The sequence below is a fragment of the Pelobates fuscus genome, chromosome 4, assembly GCF_036172605.1.
Source record: "Pelobates fuscus isolate aPelFus1 chromosome 4, aPelFus1.pri, whole genome shotgun sequence".
Lineage (NCBI taxonomy): Eukaryota > Metazoa > Chordata > Amphibia > Anura > Pelobatidae > Pelobates > Pelobates fuscus.
In genome coordinates this window covers 352,637,001-352,654,692 of record NC_086320.1, presented here as the reverse complement: position 1 = coordinate 352,654,692, position 17,692 = coordinate 352,637,001, and the positions used below count along the sequence as shown (strand labels likewise).

The following is a 17,692-nucleotide window of genomic DNA, read 5'->3' as shown; positions in this document are numbered from 1 at the left end:
TTATGAATCAGTCAAGGTAAGTGAGTAAGATACATCTCAATTCGATTATTAGCCAATCTAGTTTTTTTGTTTTGCACATGGGTTCTATAATCACATTGCTGGACAACTGAGCAAAATTAATTGTATAGTGAGTGCAGTGTGAGTGGTGTGTTTACTGAAGGTGCCGATTTATATGCCTCTAACGTCAATTGCAGCCAATATAGGCGAGGGGGGTTGTTGTGCAATATATAGGTGTCATACAGTTGTCAAGAGTGTGGGATGACAGAACATTCAAGAACAATGGAAAATCAGGACTCTGATGCATGTGATCCACTAATGAAAGTATATCGCAGGAAAGTCTTTGAGACATGCACAACATGTGGTCCACGACACTACTTACATACAAGTTTTTGCAATTTTCCTTAGATATTATTTGTTCAGATGTTTTGTAGTTTTTCAGGAAAAGGTGCTTCTATAGAAGTAATTTGTATAACAAACTGCAAATTACGCCTGCAAGTAACTGGTATAGTAGCCACAGATACCTAGAACTGAGTTTCCTCTTGCACATTTGTTGTGACATCTTCTCCTTCAGAAGTGTTTTCATTCAACAGAGATACAACCACTGAGATTGTTGTGCTGGGATCAAGTAGTTGTACAACAGGTATGTTCACGTTCTTTTCGTGCAAGATGCGACTCTGTAAGCTCATGCCCAACATTGAGTCAATTCCCAAAGAACTTAAGAAAGTATTCATTGTAATTTCACTTGCACTGGCACTTGTCAGTTCACTAATCAACATCTTCACATAATCGGTTGATTTCATGTTAGTATGTTTGGAAGGTTCGTCAACTTGGATTTTGCCATTAAGATGCTTGGATTCTTCAGTTATCACCTGAATTAGCCGTTTCTTCAGTGTGGGAATTCGAGACAAAAGTTTTTCATACAAGGCTTTAAAATCAAATTTGATAACAGCTTGTAGGGATTTATTAAGTCTTAGAGCTTTTTTAAGATGTCTGTGTATCTCCTCTGGGTCAAAAAGAAGTATTCCTTTTGCATTCAGAATTTCATGTATGTTGTCTTGATCCTGTAAAACCCCTAATTTGAGGGCACCCCAGCTGATCGATTGTCCAGAAAGTCCCATATTCCTCCTGTATTGACAGAAGACATCTAGAAATGAGTTGGCAGCTGCGTAATTTGATTGTCCTGCATTTCCCAAAAATGAGGCAACAGATGAATAACATACAAAATAATCCAGCTCCTGTTTAATTGTAGCACGGTGTAGGTTCACTGCTCCATCTACCTTTGGACTCAGTACCTTCTCAAACAGTGATAAGTTTAGGCTCTCTAGGATCCCATCATGCAAAACTACAGCACTGTGAAAAACACCTTTAATTGGAATGTTAGAAAAGATTTTCAGAATGGAATTCACTGTCTTTATTACCTCCGAGTAACTGGTTATATCACATGGAATGGCCATTATTTTTATATTCACCTGTTCATTCTGAATCTTTTTTATATCTTCTTGCATTTCAGGGGTGGGGCGTCTCCTGGACAAAATCACGATATTCCCACCACCATTTTGAGCAATGAACTTTACTGTTTCAAATCCAAGGCCAGTCAGCCCACCTGCAACTATGTAAATAGCGTCATGCTTGAAAAGAGTTTCCTCTTTGACAGGAAATGTAATGTTGCTGTTCTCAATTTCAATAAGTGGTACATTTTGCATGGTAAAGTAACTGGGTTCTGTATCATTAAGGCAATGCCTGCTGGCAGACATGGTCATGGACTTTGAATGATTTACCGACAAGTCTACGTGTGTTGACTGCAGCCACTTGTATATGTCTTTGGCAAACTTTTTTAAATGTGCTTTCTGGAAAAGGGTAACGGGATTAAGTAAGTGAATGTGTGTATTCTCGCTACAATGCTCGGTCAGGTATTGGAAACTTTCTGGATTTTTCTGGTCAGCTATTATAATTAAATCCTTAAGTAGGGATAATTGCAAAAAGTCTACCTCTAAGATGTTTTTGGATGGAGGCAGAATAATCATGGCGCTGCACTGTTTGGCATTTATATCAATTACTGGAGATACCATTGGTTCCCAGCCTCTACCTTTTGCTGCACTCACAAGGATCATACTTAGAACTGTTTTTTTTTCAGTAGAGATGATGATGAGCTTGGGCTTATTTTTTGCTGGTGGAAGCAGATGATGTAAAACTTCCCACGCTAAAATAAATTGGGAAATGCAAGGCAGCTTCTTTAGAATTGGGACCTTCTGTATTAAACAGCAAACAGTCTCAGGGAGCCCCACTTTGGATGACGCAAGTGTTGGATAACATGTAGCAACCCGATCCCCCACTTTAAGCTTCTTTACATGTTTTCCAACAGCTGTTACAGTACCAGTGAAATCCAGAGCAAGGAGTTTATGTATTTCTGTGGACAATGTGCTCCAGTACAGAGTATTTCCGAACTTCCAACCTGAGGCACTAACAGGAAAGAAATCGTCAGTATGTGAACATATCTGATCAATTTGAACCTCAACACATTTATCTGTGAGTTTGGTGGCTTTAGAATGGTCTAGTTCAGCAGACAGTTCAGTTATTATGTATGGATTGGCAGTATACAAAGTGAAATTGTCGGACTTTTTTAATGCTACCGCATGATGCCTTTGTTCTACAAAGTCTATTTCAGTAGGAGTGACTTCACTTGTATATATTTCTCCCTTATGTATCCAAACTTCTGGATGGGTCCTAGGTGTATAATGATAAGCAACACGTGCTAGAGCTTTCACGTCTTCTACGTTTGAAGAACTTATGTCAATGAGTTGAAATGTAATGTCAGGCATCTCAGTTGCACAAGTTCTAGTCATGCCAGTCAGGGCAAATCCAGGGTTAATGTGATCCACGGTGGGTTCAGCTGTTCGGAAGGTGACTGTTCTTATGGAAGCTCCAGAATTTAGTTGTCTCACAGCCAAGATCACTCGTCGATACATCTCACAGCACTTAGCTAAGTAATGTGGGAGATTGTTTGGATACTCTTCACTTGGAGTATGAATTCCCCACATGAACCAAATCTCTGTAAACTTACTGTTAAATATTTTAGTTAAGTCTATGTCTAATTCCCAGTTGTTAAACATCACATATTTTAAAGTATCATTAGTGTATTTAGATAACTCTTGTCCAATTCCAGAGTTGTCAGCAAACACTAAGATGTTGGGTACGCGGAGTCCTTTGTGTGACTGTGGTGGCAATGTCACCCAGTTATTGTGGAAGAAAATGTTTTTCTGCTTGCTTATTACTTGCTGTATAAATGATATTTTAGCTTGATTGATTTCAATTAAAACACAGCCATTTTCATCAGTAAAACATCCACAGAGAACGACATGGTTCTCTGCTTTCTGGACTGTTTTTAAATAGATGAACATTTGTTTTTGAAGTGGTCTGAATACAGTCATATTTCCTATCTGAGAAGGGAAAAGAGCCGAGGATTGTATGAATTCTATCCCAGCAATGACTCCCATTTGAAAAAAGCAATCTAGAACAACAGGATGCACATTATATTCATACATTGTTTCTATAATCTCTTCACTCACTGTGACTCTAGCAATTCCTTCCATTAATTCTCCCCCGTAATGTATGTCCGATAGTTGTCTGAATGCTTTCCCATACTGAAATCCAAACCTTGACAGTGACTCGTAAACTTTTTCCTGGGTCAAAACTAAATTACACCGTTTCAGGATGTGCTGGAAGGAGATTTTTTTCTCCTCTAAAATTCCACCGCTTTTCTGAATTTGGCCTGTCGCATAAACATGTGAAGACTGGATAGAAAAGTCTGTCAATATATTTCCATGTTCAAGTTTAATATTCAGGTTTAGAGAGTCTTGATTAACAACACAGGGACTAGAGAAGTTTACACTGATACTTAGGGAACTCAAGGGCATTTTAGATTTCAATCTGGTCATAGCAGCTGCCAAACCAAGCTCTATATAAAAAGTGCCAGGGACAAGTGTAGTTTCATTATATTTGTGCTCATAGACATAAGGTGTGTTTTCTTTAGAAATAGTGCATTGAAAGTCTGTGAAGTCTTGACTAACATTGTGGATCAAAGGATGACTGGATGTTGCAATGGTCTTATTTCCTTCTTGTATTTTGCCAAAATCCACACCTTGTTTAACATGGTCAAACTGATACCTGGGAAGAACAGCTGGTGGAGATTTATATGTTTCATAAATACTACACCAGTCAGGATTGTATCCCTCTGTGAACAGTTTAACCAGGACAGCAAATATTGTCTCATATTCCTTACTAGGATGAACTGCAGGCAAAATGATATTTTTCTCACCCAAAACATCAGTGATGTTCCGTTGTAAAGCTCTCTTTGGCCCTATTTCAATAAACACTGCATTTTGTTTGCCAGTAATTGAAGACTTTATTGCTTGCTCAAAAGCAACTGGTTCACGGATATTTCTAGCCCAGTATCCTCCAGTTGTAAAATCCCCTTTAGAAGCTTTCACTCCAGTCACTGTGGAGATAATGTCAGTTTCAAGTGTTTGTGCTTCCAAATCTTGCAGTTTGTCTTCTATCTCCGCTAAAATAGGATCCATCATGTGGCTGTGATATGCAGCAGGAACATCAAGTTGATGTAGAAATATGTTCCTTTTGCTGTACTGTTGGTTTAATTGATCATGGAGCTTTACTATTAATTCTGCATCGCCAGACACTGTGCATGAGGTAGGACTGTTATAAGCGGCCATGTTTATTATTTGTCCGTATGACCTGATATCTTTTGATATTTCGGTCACAGGTATATTGCTCACTACCAGCATTTTCCCTCCAGTGACTTTGGATTGCAATGTGCTCCTGTAATAAATCACTTTCACAGCATCCTGAAGTGAAAGAAGTCCAGAACAATGGGCGGCAGCAACTTCTCCAACTGAGTGTCCAACGATAGTGTCTGGTTTGACTCCCCAATGTCTCAGTAGAGCCACTAATGAAGTCTGAATGGTAAAGAGCAGTAACTGTGCAATGTCTGGTCTGGAGAAATCATCAAACTCATTCTCTAGTAACTTCACCATGGAAAGAGATGTATATACCTGAAGTAACTCATCTATCTCAATGCATTTCTTTCTAAATACCGGTTCTGATCTCAGTAACATCTTGCACATCCCTTTATATAGAAGTCCATTACCACAGAACACGAACACAATTTCAGGGCTTTTTTGTGCAGGAGATGATTCAGTGTTTGCCGATGCAAGTTGTTCTTGTAAATCTTTTAAGGATGATGCCAGAAATGTTTTTCTAAATTTGAAGTTTTTGTGGCTTCTTCTACAGGTAGATGTGTAGACCAAGTTCTCAAAAGACAAAGAGTCCACTTTGTTTAACTGCTGTTTTGTGTCTTCAATAGTGAGTTGAAGGGATTTACTGGAAGCTGCAGATACAACAAAAATTTCAACAGGCCTTTGAGATAAATGTTTAAAGTCATTTAATCTGTGTTGTTTTACTTGCTTAATCACAGCATGAACATTTGTTCCTCCAAATCCAAAGCTGTTAATGCTGGCTATTCTACCAAGTTTCCTATCTTCCTTCCATGTCTCTGGAGTTATTGGAATTGTTAAGTTGGATTCTTCCACCTGTGCAATACCTGTTTCTTTGGAATAATGCAATGATGGAGGAATCACTTCATGGTGCATCATTAGGAGAACTTTAATTAAACCAGCCATTCCAGAAGCAGACTCTGTGTGACCGATATTTCCTTTAACTGAGCCGATCTTTAGAAGTGATCCAGTAGGACGTTTTTTCCCAATAATTTTTCCAATGCTGGCTGCTTCCACAGGATCTCCAACAGGGGTTCCAGTGCCATGAGCTTCCACATACTGCACTGTAGATGGGTCAATGATAGAATAGATTGTTTTCAGCAAAGCCTCCTGCAAGTCTTGGGATGGTCTGGTTATTGGTGTCACTGATTTTCCATCCTGATTTACCGCACTGGCACATATAACTCCCCAAATCTTGCTGCCATCTTCTTTTGCCTACAATATGTAATAGAATAGTGTTATTGAATTGTGTGAACTGGTATTTTAATATGCAATAAATGGTTGCTATTTTTGATATGTTTATACCATTAATAGATAACTGGGAAAGACAAATGTAGATCACTGGCACAAGACATGAAGAGTGCCCTGCTCAAATTAGCAGAGTCATTCGCTAGAGTGAGAATTCAAAGAGAATTTCAAATTTAAGAACAAATTAGCAAAGCCAGAAAAATTCTCTAAATCAGCAATGGGTCTAGTTTGGCTAATTGTGACATTGAATTTGGACAAATGGCCAGGTGTGAAGTGTGTGTCTGAGTAAACTATTTTTTAAAAGTTATAAGATACTTTAGGTTGTTGTAGAGTAAGAATTAAAGGAACACTATTGCGTTTACAATACAGATATTTTATAGTTAAAATAAAGGGAAAAAAAGGTTTTCATTTACCTTTTTTTCAACTACCCACGCCTCCTTCTATATTGTAATTCGGCTGACTCACTTCTTTGTCTTCTCATCCAATCCAATGCGACTCATAGAGGAGCAATGGGAATGAGAAGCACCAAGCTCCTCCTATTAAATGCTCCCTATGACAAGCATTCAGAGGACGGGACGTCTGAGAACAGATTTTGATTTGGTTCTCATAGCAGAAGCACACTCTAGTGGCTGTCAAGAAGACAGCACTAGTGGTGTATTTAGTCCTGCAGTGGAAACTTTGCTGTATCTACTAAACGCCAATGTTTAATATTGCAGGGTTAAAACTAAAGGGCCACTGCACCCAAAAGTTGGGGAGTAGTGTATGTGTTGATCAGATGCTGTTTAACTGTAATGATGGACTTTCTAGGGATCTTTTAAAGGTCTGAATTTTAGTGGAAAATCGGATGAGGTGAGCTACAGCATTCCATAAGTATTCCGAAGGAAGTCATGTAGCAAGATTTGGAGCTGAAGATGGAAAGACATGTCAGGAAATGGTCACTGGATGAACACAAGGACTCAGAGGGGTTGTATTTTCATTAATGATGTGTAAGAGCACTGTTAATGAGAATTAAGATTTGAAGTTTAATCCTAAATGATAGAGAAATCAATCTAAAGTAAATATTGAGATGTTTGAAGAGTGTCCGGCAATGTAGCTAACCTGACTCTATAAGTCATTATAGGTTGTAGTGTGGTAGTTTGGGCAGGAGAAAGGCCACACAATTGTGGATTGCTCTAGTAACTGAGCTGGGGAAAAGTGCTGGAATATCTATCTTCAACAAATAACTTGTAGATATAAGGAATGCAAAAATTCTCCAAAGGTACTTTCTTAACCCACTAATTTTGGCCTAAAATGTCCAGTTTATTTGTCAATTTGCCACAATATAGCATTTAGAAAATTAAAATAAAAAATTGTTAAGAATCTACCTTCTTCAGTTTTTTTAGAACAACGATTCCACATCCTTCCCCTCTTCCATATCCATTTGCATTTTTTGAAAACGGTTTGCTGGTTCCATCAGGAGAGATCATTTTTGCTTTGGAAAGAGCAATAAATATACGAGGTTCCATGATAGAGTTCACACCTCCGCATACCACCATCTCACAGTCTCCTGTTTGAAACAGTGGAAAATATTTATATTAAAACACAATATTTTCAAATTGTATTTCATTTGAAGAAAACATGCATGTATTATTTTTTTCATGTTTTCTTGCAATAGCTGCACATTGACCAATGAGAAGCTTCTAATTGAGAACTATAGTTTATTGATAAGTATTAAAAGGCACCAGCCTCTACTTTTAACTCAGTGTGCTGCCTTATGGACGCGCTGGCCCTGTGTGTGGTGGGCCACAGCTGCCTCTCACATTATAGGCAATATCGGTATCAATAGTGGCGATACCAATATTTGCCAAATTCTGGAATATTGGCCGGACTGGTAATCGGCCAAACCCTACTCTTCAGCAAGCTTAATTAAAAGGTTTACAGAGGTTTTTATTCACTAAACACCAATGTTTGTGTGGATAGTCAAAATTCAGTGACAATGACCAGATTCCAAACAGATTAACAATACCATGAGTGCCAGATGCCATTGTTGAGTCCTCCTTGAATTAAGGTCCACCTTTCTCCCCCAGTTAGGGGTCCCCAAGATCATAGCAATCCTCCCTTTACATTGTTCCTACCCATGGGCGTCCACAGAAATTTTTCCAGGGGGGGGGGGGGCATAATTGTAATGACATCTATGCTTGGCCCCTTTTTGACAGTGTCATGAAGGGGAGGAGCATAGTCATTATCACATAAAGCCAGGGTGAATAGCGTTTTCACAACTATGGTGTCAGGAATACATGTTTGTATTCCTGACACTATAGTGTTCCTTTAAGCAAATTAAAGGAACATTCTGGTCACCATAACAACTTCATCTAAATGAAAATGCTATGATGCCAGGAAGCCCCTGGGTGCTCTTTTCTTTAAGGGGTTAAACCGCTCTCAAATGGTTTAACCCCAAAGGCTTCCTCCAGCTCTAGGTCCCTCAGTGGTATTCGGCATCTGAAACGGAGTGTCAGGAAGTGCAGACTTACGTCAGGCATGGGTGCCGCTGATTGGCTAGAGTTGACAGTTGACGCTCTAAGCCAATCGCTAGTTCCCGGTTCATATTTTTTTGGACTTTTTTATGAATGGGGAGCTACTGATTGGCTTAGAGTGCCAGCTGACTGCTCTAGCCAATCAGCAACACCCCTACCCAGCGGCACTCTGTGCTTCCTGACACTCAGTAAATAAAAGTGAACACATTAACACTGATATTTTTTTTACCTGGGGAGATGAGAAGGTCCAGAGTTTCCCTGCCAGGCCCAGGTACCAAAGCCTTATGATGTGGTGTCCGGAATAAACCGGAGGGTTCACTTCTATATTTGGCTCCTTCTGCTCCTTTACCTTTCTGCTTATTTTGCGCCCTTCTGCTCCTTTCTCATTCTGATTCCTTTCTGCTCCTTGCAGGCCCTTTCTGCTCCTTGCAGACCCTTTCTGCTCCTTCTCCTACTTTAGGTTTGTGCTCCTTGCTGTCCCTTTCTGCTCCTTCTTCAACTTTACCTTTGTGCTCCTTCTGATTCTTTCTGCTCCTTTACCTTTGTGCTCATTCTGTCCCTTTCTGCCCCTGCTCCTTGCATACCCTTCCTGCTCCTTGCTGCCCCTGCTCCTTGCAGACCCTTCCTGCTCCTTGCTGCCCCTGCTCCTTGCAGACCCTTCCGGCTCCTTGCTAACTCTTCATTTAGGCCCCCCCACCCCCATGCCTCACTTGCCTAATCTGTAGGCTGCCCCCCCATGCCTCACTTGCCTAATCTATACCCCACATGCCTCACTTGCCTAATCTATAGCCTCCCCCCCATGCCTCACTGGCCTAATCTATAGGCTGCCCCCCCATGCCTCACTGGCCTAATCTATAGGCTGCCCCCCCATGCCTCACTGGCCTAATCTATAGTCTCCCCCCATGCCTCACTGGCCTAATCTATAGGCTGCCCCCCATGCCTCACTGGCCTAATCTATAGGCTGCCCCCCCAATGCCTTACTCCCCTAATATATAGGCTGCCCCCCCATGCCTTACTCCCCTAATATATAGGCGCCCCCCATGCCTTACTCCCCTAATATATAGGCTGCCCCCCCATTCCTTACTCCCCTAATATATAGGCTGCCCCCCCATTCCTTACTCCCCTAATATATAGGCTGCCCCCCCATGCCTTACTCCCCTAATATATAGGCTGCCCCCCATGCCTTACTCCCCTAATATATAGGCTGCCCGCCCCCATGCCCTACTCCCCTAATATATAGGCTGACCCCCCATGCCCTACTCCCCTAATATATAGGCTGACCCCTCCATGCCCTACTCCCCTAATATATAGGCTGACCCCTTCATGCCCTACTCCCCTAATATATAGGCTGACCCCCCATGCCCTACTCCCCTAATATATAGGCTGACCCCCCCATGCCCTACTCCCCTAATATATAGGCTGACCCCCCCATGCCCTACTCCCCTAATATATAGGCTGACCCCCCCATGCCCTACTCCCCTAATATATAGGCTGACCCCCCCATGCCCTACTCCCCTAATATATAGGCTGACTCCCCCATGCCCTACTCCCCTAATATATAGGCTGACCCCCCCATGCCCTACTCCCCTAATATATAGGCTGACCCCCCATGCCCTACTCCCCTAATATATAGGCTGACCCCCCATGCCCTACTCCCCTAATATATAGGCTGACCCCCCATGCCCTACTCCCCTAATATATAGGCTGACCCCCCCATGCCCTACTCCCCTAATATATAGGCTGACCCCCCATGCCCTACTCCCCTAATATATAGGCTGACCCCCCCATGCCCTACTCCCCTAATATATAGGCTGACCCCCCCATGCCCTACTCCCCTAATATATAGGCTGACCCCCCCATGCACTACTCCCCTAATATATAGGCTGACCCCCCCATGCCCTACTCCCCTAATATATAGGCTGACCCCCCCATGCCCTACTCCCCTAATATATAGGCTGACCCCCCCATGCCCTACTCCCCTAATATATAGGCTGACCCCCCCATGCCCTACTCCCCTAATATATAGGCTGACCCCCCCATGCCCTACTCCCCTAATATATAGGCTGACCCCCCATGCCCTACTCCCCTAATATATAGGCTGACCCCCCCATGCCCTACTCCCCTAATATATAGGCTGACCCCCCCATGCCCTACTCCCCTAATATATAGGCTGACCCCCCAATGCCCTACTCCCCTAATATATAGGCTGACCCCCCCCATGCCCTACTCCCCTAATATATAGGCTGACCCCCCCATGCCCTACTCCCCTAATATATAGGCTGACCCCCCATGCCCTACTCCCCTAATATATAGGCTGACCCCCCCATGCCCTACTCCCCTAATATATAGGCTGACCCCCCATGCCCTACTCCCCTAATATATAGGCTGACCCCCCCATGCCCTACTCCCCTAATATATAGGCTGACCCCCCCATGCCCTACTCCCCTAATATATAGGCTGACCCCCCCATGCCCTACTCCCCTAATATATAGGCTGACCCCCCCATGCCCTACTCCCCTAATATATAGGCTATCTCCCCTCATCCCTCACTCCACTAATCTATAGGCTATTTTAAACCCCCCATCCCTCACTTACCTGATCTGTAGGCTGTCTCTGCCTGCATGTGTTGCTCCCCTGCGGTTTCAGTCAGTCAGAGAGAAGCAGGGATAGATGGCGCCGGTATTGCAGTTCATTTTAAATCTTACACGAAAATTGGCAAAACAAGCTGAAAATCCGGGGGGGGGGGGGGGGGGGGGGGGGGGGCAAGTGCCCCCTGCGGACGCCCATGTTCCTACCTACTACTTACACTATCCCTATAATCATGTGATATTTGAAGACACACAAATATTTAGGAACAGTTTTATTTAAATTATGGGTTTCAAAAGCTTTTAATTGAGCATTGCAAACATGAGGTAATACAAGCGATATAGATGTGTCAAGCAATCTGGACACGCAGGTCCGAATATCAGTATTAGTACAATCGAGTTATACAGTGTTATTCCCCCGTTTATATGTCTTTAGTACGAACCTGGAATTGGCGAAACGTATATTGTAACTGTATGGGGACCAAAGTGGTATCGGAAATAACATTTGGTATCGATAGACCATTTCGTTGCACATATTCTATCCGACAAAAAACAATAGGTACCACCTAATCGGTCTAGCGCAATCAATATAGGCATAATGCATCAGTAAGTGTGTGGAGTATCTGCTAGCCATCAGTGTCACGGCACAGCCTGAGCCCTGCAGAAAGCAAGGCGTGGCCGTCCCTTTAAGAGACCTGGCTGGGTTTGAACTCACAGCTCCAGCATCCCAGTCAGGTTTTCTGCCATGATATCCACCACGGGGCTTCAGTATCTGTATGCATTATTCTGCTTCCTGACCCCTTGCCTGGATCAAGCAGTGCTGATCCACCTGCAGCCCTTTTCCAATTAGAGTAATCTGCATCTAATTAGCAGCCTGTAAAAGCCAGCCCATCCTGAAACCTAGCATCTGGTCATTTTGCCTGTTTGGTGTTTCCTGCTGGAGCTCTGCTTCACTACTGATTGATTTCCTGGACTCTGACCTCTGCCTGTTTAACCAACTACGTTACTCCGCTGCCATCCCTGACTTCTGCTTCTCGTCTGACCCTGCCTTTGGATTTCCCCTTAATCTGTACTGCATTTTTGGTTTTGCCTCCTTCCTGTGCCATATCCTGCAACTGGGCTCCAACTCCTGGTAAACTGTTACATAAGTCCCCAGGTGACTGTTACAATCGGTCCGTAAGTTAAGAGTCCTAGCTCAAATGTCTTTGCTGGAGGCGGTAGTATGATCTTACCAGGGGGTACTGATAAATAATGAAATTGCATCTGGTAAAGTGATGAAGAGTGAAAGAAGATAAAGTGAGACTGGAAGAAAAAAAAAGAGAAGTGCGGAGGAGGGTGAGGGGGGAAAAAAGAAGTCAAGAGCCAGCCCAGGTGCCGGGAGTTTGTGGCTTACGAAGTGCTCAGGATTGATCTACATGGCGGGTAGGGTATCCAGGACCTCCTGTGTAAGGGAGCAGGCCAGAAGTGGCAGAGTAGGATTGAGTCAGCCCAATTCTTTATGTCTGCTATCCTTGGCAGCAACACGCAGATTTTGTTGGACAGTATCTTTGTCAGTAGCTTGATGTCCACATTGAGTAGGGAGATCGGCCAGTAGCTGCCACATAGTTCGGGGTCCCTACCCGACTTCGAGAGGACAGTGATTGTGGTCGCTCGCAGCTCAGAGTGAAAGTGAGAATCCATTATGATAGCGTTAAATGCTTGAGTAAGCCTCGGCAGCAGGATATGCCTGAACTTTTTATAATAGTCGAAGGTGAAGCCCTCGGTCCCGGGACCCGCCCAGTTTTAGCGGACTTGATTGCACCCGCAACTTCCTCTTTTGTGATCAGCCTGTCCAGGGCCTCATTTTCCTCTGGTCGCAGTCTCTTGGCCACATATTTGTCGAGGTAGCGTCACACCTTATCTACCCTGCTTTTTGCGTCTTCTGGCCAAGTTGGTTGTGGGATATTGTAGAGTAGAGTAGAGTAGAAGGAGTGAAACTCCGCAGCAATCTTGTCTGGGAACTGGGTAACCGTACCGTTCGAAGTCCGCAACTTGTGTACTTGGGCTAGAGTTTGGGGACCCTTGAGCATCCTTGCTAGTAGCTTCCCTCCCTTGTTAGCGTGTTGATAGAAGAAGGCTTTCGATCTCTGTATAGACCTGAAATATCTATGGGTAATATGTGTATGAAGTTGCCGTCATCTCCTAATATCAGGCGGAAAATCCCTGTAAGGGTTGTCTCCACATTCTCCCTACCATCGGGCTCGGGCACCCCGCTAACCCTGATGTTGGAGCGACGGCCTACGGGGTTTTGGGGGGCTCTGACTGCTTGTTGCGCTGGCATTATATCCATCCCTTTCACAGTGTTCACCTATCAGCAACTTGAATGTGAAAAGTAAATTGAATATTTTTTAATTCATCAACCTATCAACCACATCTGGATGCTATGATGGCTCGCCCTGCACATGTGCACTTCAAATGCTAAAGATAGATGCAGGAGATAGTGACAGGAATTGGATTGAGAAAAGCCATTGTTGAGATTAGCGACTTGCTGTTAAAACCATCTATTTCCATGCTGGTAGGCTATTTGGACATGGAAAGTAGCCCATCTAAGGAGCAAAATCATTACCCAAAAATTCAAACAAAATAGTGTGTGGACTAGCATGGACGTTTGGGGAATAAAAGGCAGAATTCTGCTGAGCTAAACAACTATACCATTTATAAGTTCAGTATACTACTATAACAACTGTACCTTGCTTGATGGCTTGACAGGCGTAATGCAGAGCTACAAGGGAGGATGAGCATGCAGTGTCTATTGCCAGGGATGGTCCCGTCAGATTGAAGCAGTAAGATATCCTGTTTGCTGCTAAACTTGTTGATGTTCCTGTGCCATTAAAATGATTGATTCCGGCCGGATAAGCGTTAAATATTGATTCACAATCTCTGTTCATGAGACCTACAAAAAGAAAAATAGTTTTAAAAAATACAGAGTAATAAACCATCCACGTCTAAATTCACATAACACTTTGTGATGGAAAATAATTGCCACTAAGTTAATTGTAGCAAAATGGAGAAACATGTTTTTAGCTCTAGAACAGTACATAATGTACAGTAAGTTCTCTGCGAACACTGTGTTTGTAAAAAGAGCGGGAATCCTGATTCCTGAAGTAAGACAATCAATCAGTTTATTGACAAGAAGTAAAGCTTAGGGAACAACGTTTAGGAATCACGATGCATGTTGCCCTGCTATTTTCTTTTATAAATTGCATTAAGAAAACAATTTAGAATAATGGGATATTCACACTGGTCAATGTGTCCCTCTATCCCTCTATTTCTACTGCCACACAGGAAACACGTTGGCATACTTGTTCATAGGTCCAAGGCCGTTGTCTGCAGTGTGGATTGCAGTATTTTGAATCAAAGTGTAGAAGTTGCCACTTCCAAAAATGGGAAATATACAACAAACAGCATGATGGGAACAAAAGGCCAACTAGAAGGTACCAAGGCACATATCAGCCACTGGAAGCTTCTTAGTGAATTGGAATGGCAAAATTTTGGCCAAAATCTCAGATTTGGAAATATTCTCCACCTTGGCTATATTTCTTTGGCTATATTCTCCACCTTGGCTATATTTCTTTGGCTATATTCTCCACCTTGGCTATATTTCTTTGGCTATATTCTCCACCTTGGCTATATTTGTGCCTGGATTTTGCCATTCCAATTTAAATTTGTTATAATTTGTATTTCAGTGAATAAACACCTTAGGGTTTAGTGTTGTGCATGGGGAGTAGAGTAGGGTGGGTTTATAAGATGGCCTTAAATTGATATTCGTAGACGCAGCCAAAACAGTTGAAGCCCCTAGTCTGTTTGCTGCCTTGCAATGGCCCTGCAATGGGCACACTTCTAAATATTATATTTATTACAGTCATGATCATTTTACCTATAAAGACCCCAGTGTTGCTTCCACTGACACTCTCCATTGGATAGCCTGCGTCTTCCAATGCACGATAGGTACATTCAAGAAGTAATTTGTGCTGTGGATCCATGTTCACAGTCTCCGAATTGGAAATTCCAAAGAGCTTGTTATCAAATTCATCCAGTCTACATAGATTGTAAAAATAAACTTATATAATAAATGCTATCAGTACAGTGCCCCCGCACCGTAAAAAAAAAAAAAACAATTTGTGTCTACCTCTTGTTATCAAATTATTTCAGTCTACATAGATTGTAAAAATAAAACTATATAATACCTACATTCAGTACAGTGGCCCCGCACCGTAAAAAACAAAAAAAATGTTGTCTCCCTCTGTAACCCCAACCCCCTTTTGCTAGGGAAATTATAATAATATATTCATAATATAGGACATACTTGAAAACTAGAGAAATCTCAAAGTATCCTTCTTGGTAAAATATTTTATGAATAAATAAAATTAAACAAAAGTAATTCATAAACGCATTCATATACTGCTCCACAATTATCCCCACAATTAATATTCACACATACTTACATTCATGTACATCCATGAATACACGAACACAGACATTCATATACTCACTCACAATTATTAAAATAAAAATGAAGTATTTTTGGATATAAACACGCTGTTGTCCACCCAGCCTCTCTGTTCTTACACCATATTGACACCATATCCTGGCTCCAGCAACAATACAAAGTGAGCTGAGAAATCAGTACAGAAAGATTACAGCAGCTCCATTGGTGCCAGCACCGCATCCAGCTCCAAGTTAGTGGCACTGTAGGCACCTGCCACATGGCACCCACACAAGGAACATACGGGTAGACAAGTGCCTATTCTGGTGGGTGGGGATGCGCTGTGCACCATCTGTTGCTTGTCACCAGTGGTGGACCGCCCCTACTTAGTACTCCTCTGTATAATTCACTGTACCCCTTACCTGTGCATCTTTGCAAGTTTCCCAGAAGTGCCATAATTAATATCGCTAAAGGAAAAAATGTTAAATACATAGATGAGTGCAATAAGACACTTACCCTTCAATGAGGGCTGCTCGACAGGTCCACGTTTTTCCTGCTTTATTATAATCTGGATCATACCATTTTTTTTTATCAAACCTATCACTGGGGATGTCTACTGTACAGTTTCTTCCTTCGACAATGACTTTCCAGAAATTATCAATGCCTTCACCTGTTCAATATAAGTAACGTTATTTAGATGATATGGGAAATTCGTATTATTATTAGCATTTATATAGCTACAACATATTCTGCAGCTCTGTGCAATTACAGACGAGAGACGAGAGGTAAATATGCTATATGTAATATATCTAAAGTATAGCTTACAACCACATGGAGAAACAAAGCGCAACTTATTATTATTATTATTTTTTTTTTAATCTAGAAACATTTATTAATAAGCTTCCATAGTGGTTTTCAAAATCAGTATCTTTATTATATTTCTTTATTTTAATTAATTAATTTATTACATTATTCTATTTTTGGAGCTGGGAAAACAATGGAATCTGGCTAATTGCTATATAATTACTGCAAAGCAATAGTGTGTAATACATTTTTTTGGAGCTATATTCGCAGTTTCAGTTGTTGGATACTCTGCAAATGGCAGACTCTCTGCCTTTCTGTTGGGAACCTTTACAAAGGATTGTCCAATGCATTTCCAAACAATTTGATATTCATAAGGAACTGTACTAGTTCAATAAATATATTCTTTTGTCATTTTGTATGCACATGTAGATAATATGTAGGAGAGCAGTCCTATATTACTGAGTCCCTAATTGTTTTTATATTTTTTTGCAATTTGGTGTAATTTTGGTTATAAATTTTGAATATTTTTCTCAAATACATTTATTTTTTTATTATTTAAGTGTGCGAAATCATTAGTAAGTTTTCTGTATTTTGAAATGGGCTGTATATGAAGCTGATACTAGCACCTTGGCTATACTGAAAAATGACTTCTGCCAACACACATATTGCTTGCTCAAAAATATATTGCATTCTATATATATGTGTAAGATGGGTGCAGCTCGGGAGGCGTGGCATGGACGTCGACCGGGATGGAAGCTTAAGCCGTGTGCTCCGTTCCGCCTGTCCCTCAAAAGCCCTAATATTCAGCTAATACTAACATCCATGGGACGGAACCGACGGGGTGATCCCCCTGAGACCCCCAGGGGATCCCAATCCAGCCAATCCTTCGGTCCAAAGGACGGCTTTCTGCAGATGCCGGCAGACGCACGCGACAAGGCTGGAGGCCCCAAGATGGCGGTACACTCCTCAGCGCCCGGAGACACCCCTGCCTCTACGTTAGAAGGAATCGGAGAAGAACTCCGTACAATAGCGGCCTCTATGGCCACGAAGGCAGACCTCCTGGTCCTTACCACCACCATCCAGGACGCATTGAGGGCAGAAATGGCCGGAATCCGAACGGAGGTGGCGGCAGAAGGTACCCGCGTACAGGAGCTCAAACACTCCCACGAGGCCCACACGGCCAGGTTGGCGGCAACCGACACAGCTTTAGCGCGGCAAGGTGACTTACTACTGCAGCTAAGGAGGTCGGTCGAAGACCTCGACAACCGCGGCCGTAGGTGCAGCATCAGG

The 17,692-nt window shown here is 42.3% G+C and overlaps 1 protein-coding gene across 1 annotated transcript in view; it reads right to left on the bottom strand.

Moving 5' to 3' along the window:
- Positions 1-504: 504 nt before the first annotated feature.
- Positions 505-17,692, bottom strand: part of LOC134609489 (phthioceranic/hydroxyphthioceranic acid synthase-like) — a 55,073-nt gene continuing 37,885 nt past the window's right edge. The window contains exons 3-7 of the mRNA XM_063453153.1: positions 16,115-16,268; positions 15,050-15,210; positions 13,862-14,065; positions 7,400-7,581; positions 505-6,002 (exon numbers count right to left, since the gene is read on the bottom strand). Of these exons, the coding sequence (XP_063309223.1) occupies positions 522-6,002; positions 7,400-7,581; positions 13,862-14,065; positions 15,050-15,210; positions 16,115-16,268 (6,182 nt within the window). The 3' untranslated portion in view covers positions 505-521. The remainder of the gene's footprint in view (positions 6,003-7,399; positions 7,582-13,861; positions 14,066-15,049; positions 15,211-16,114; positions 16,269-17,692) is intronic.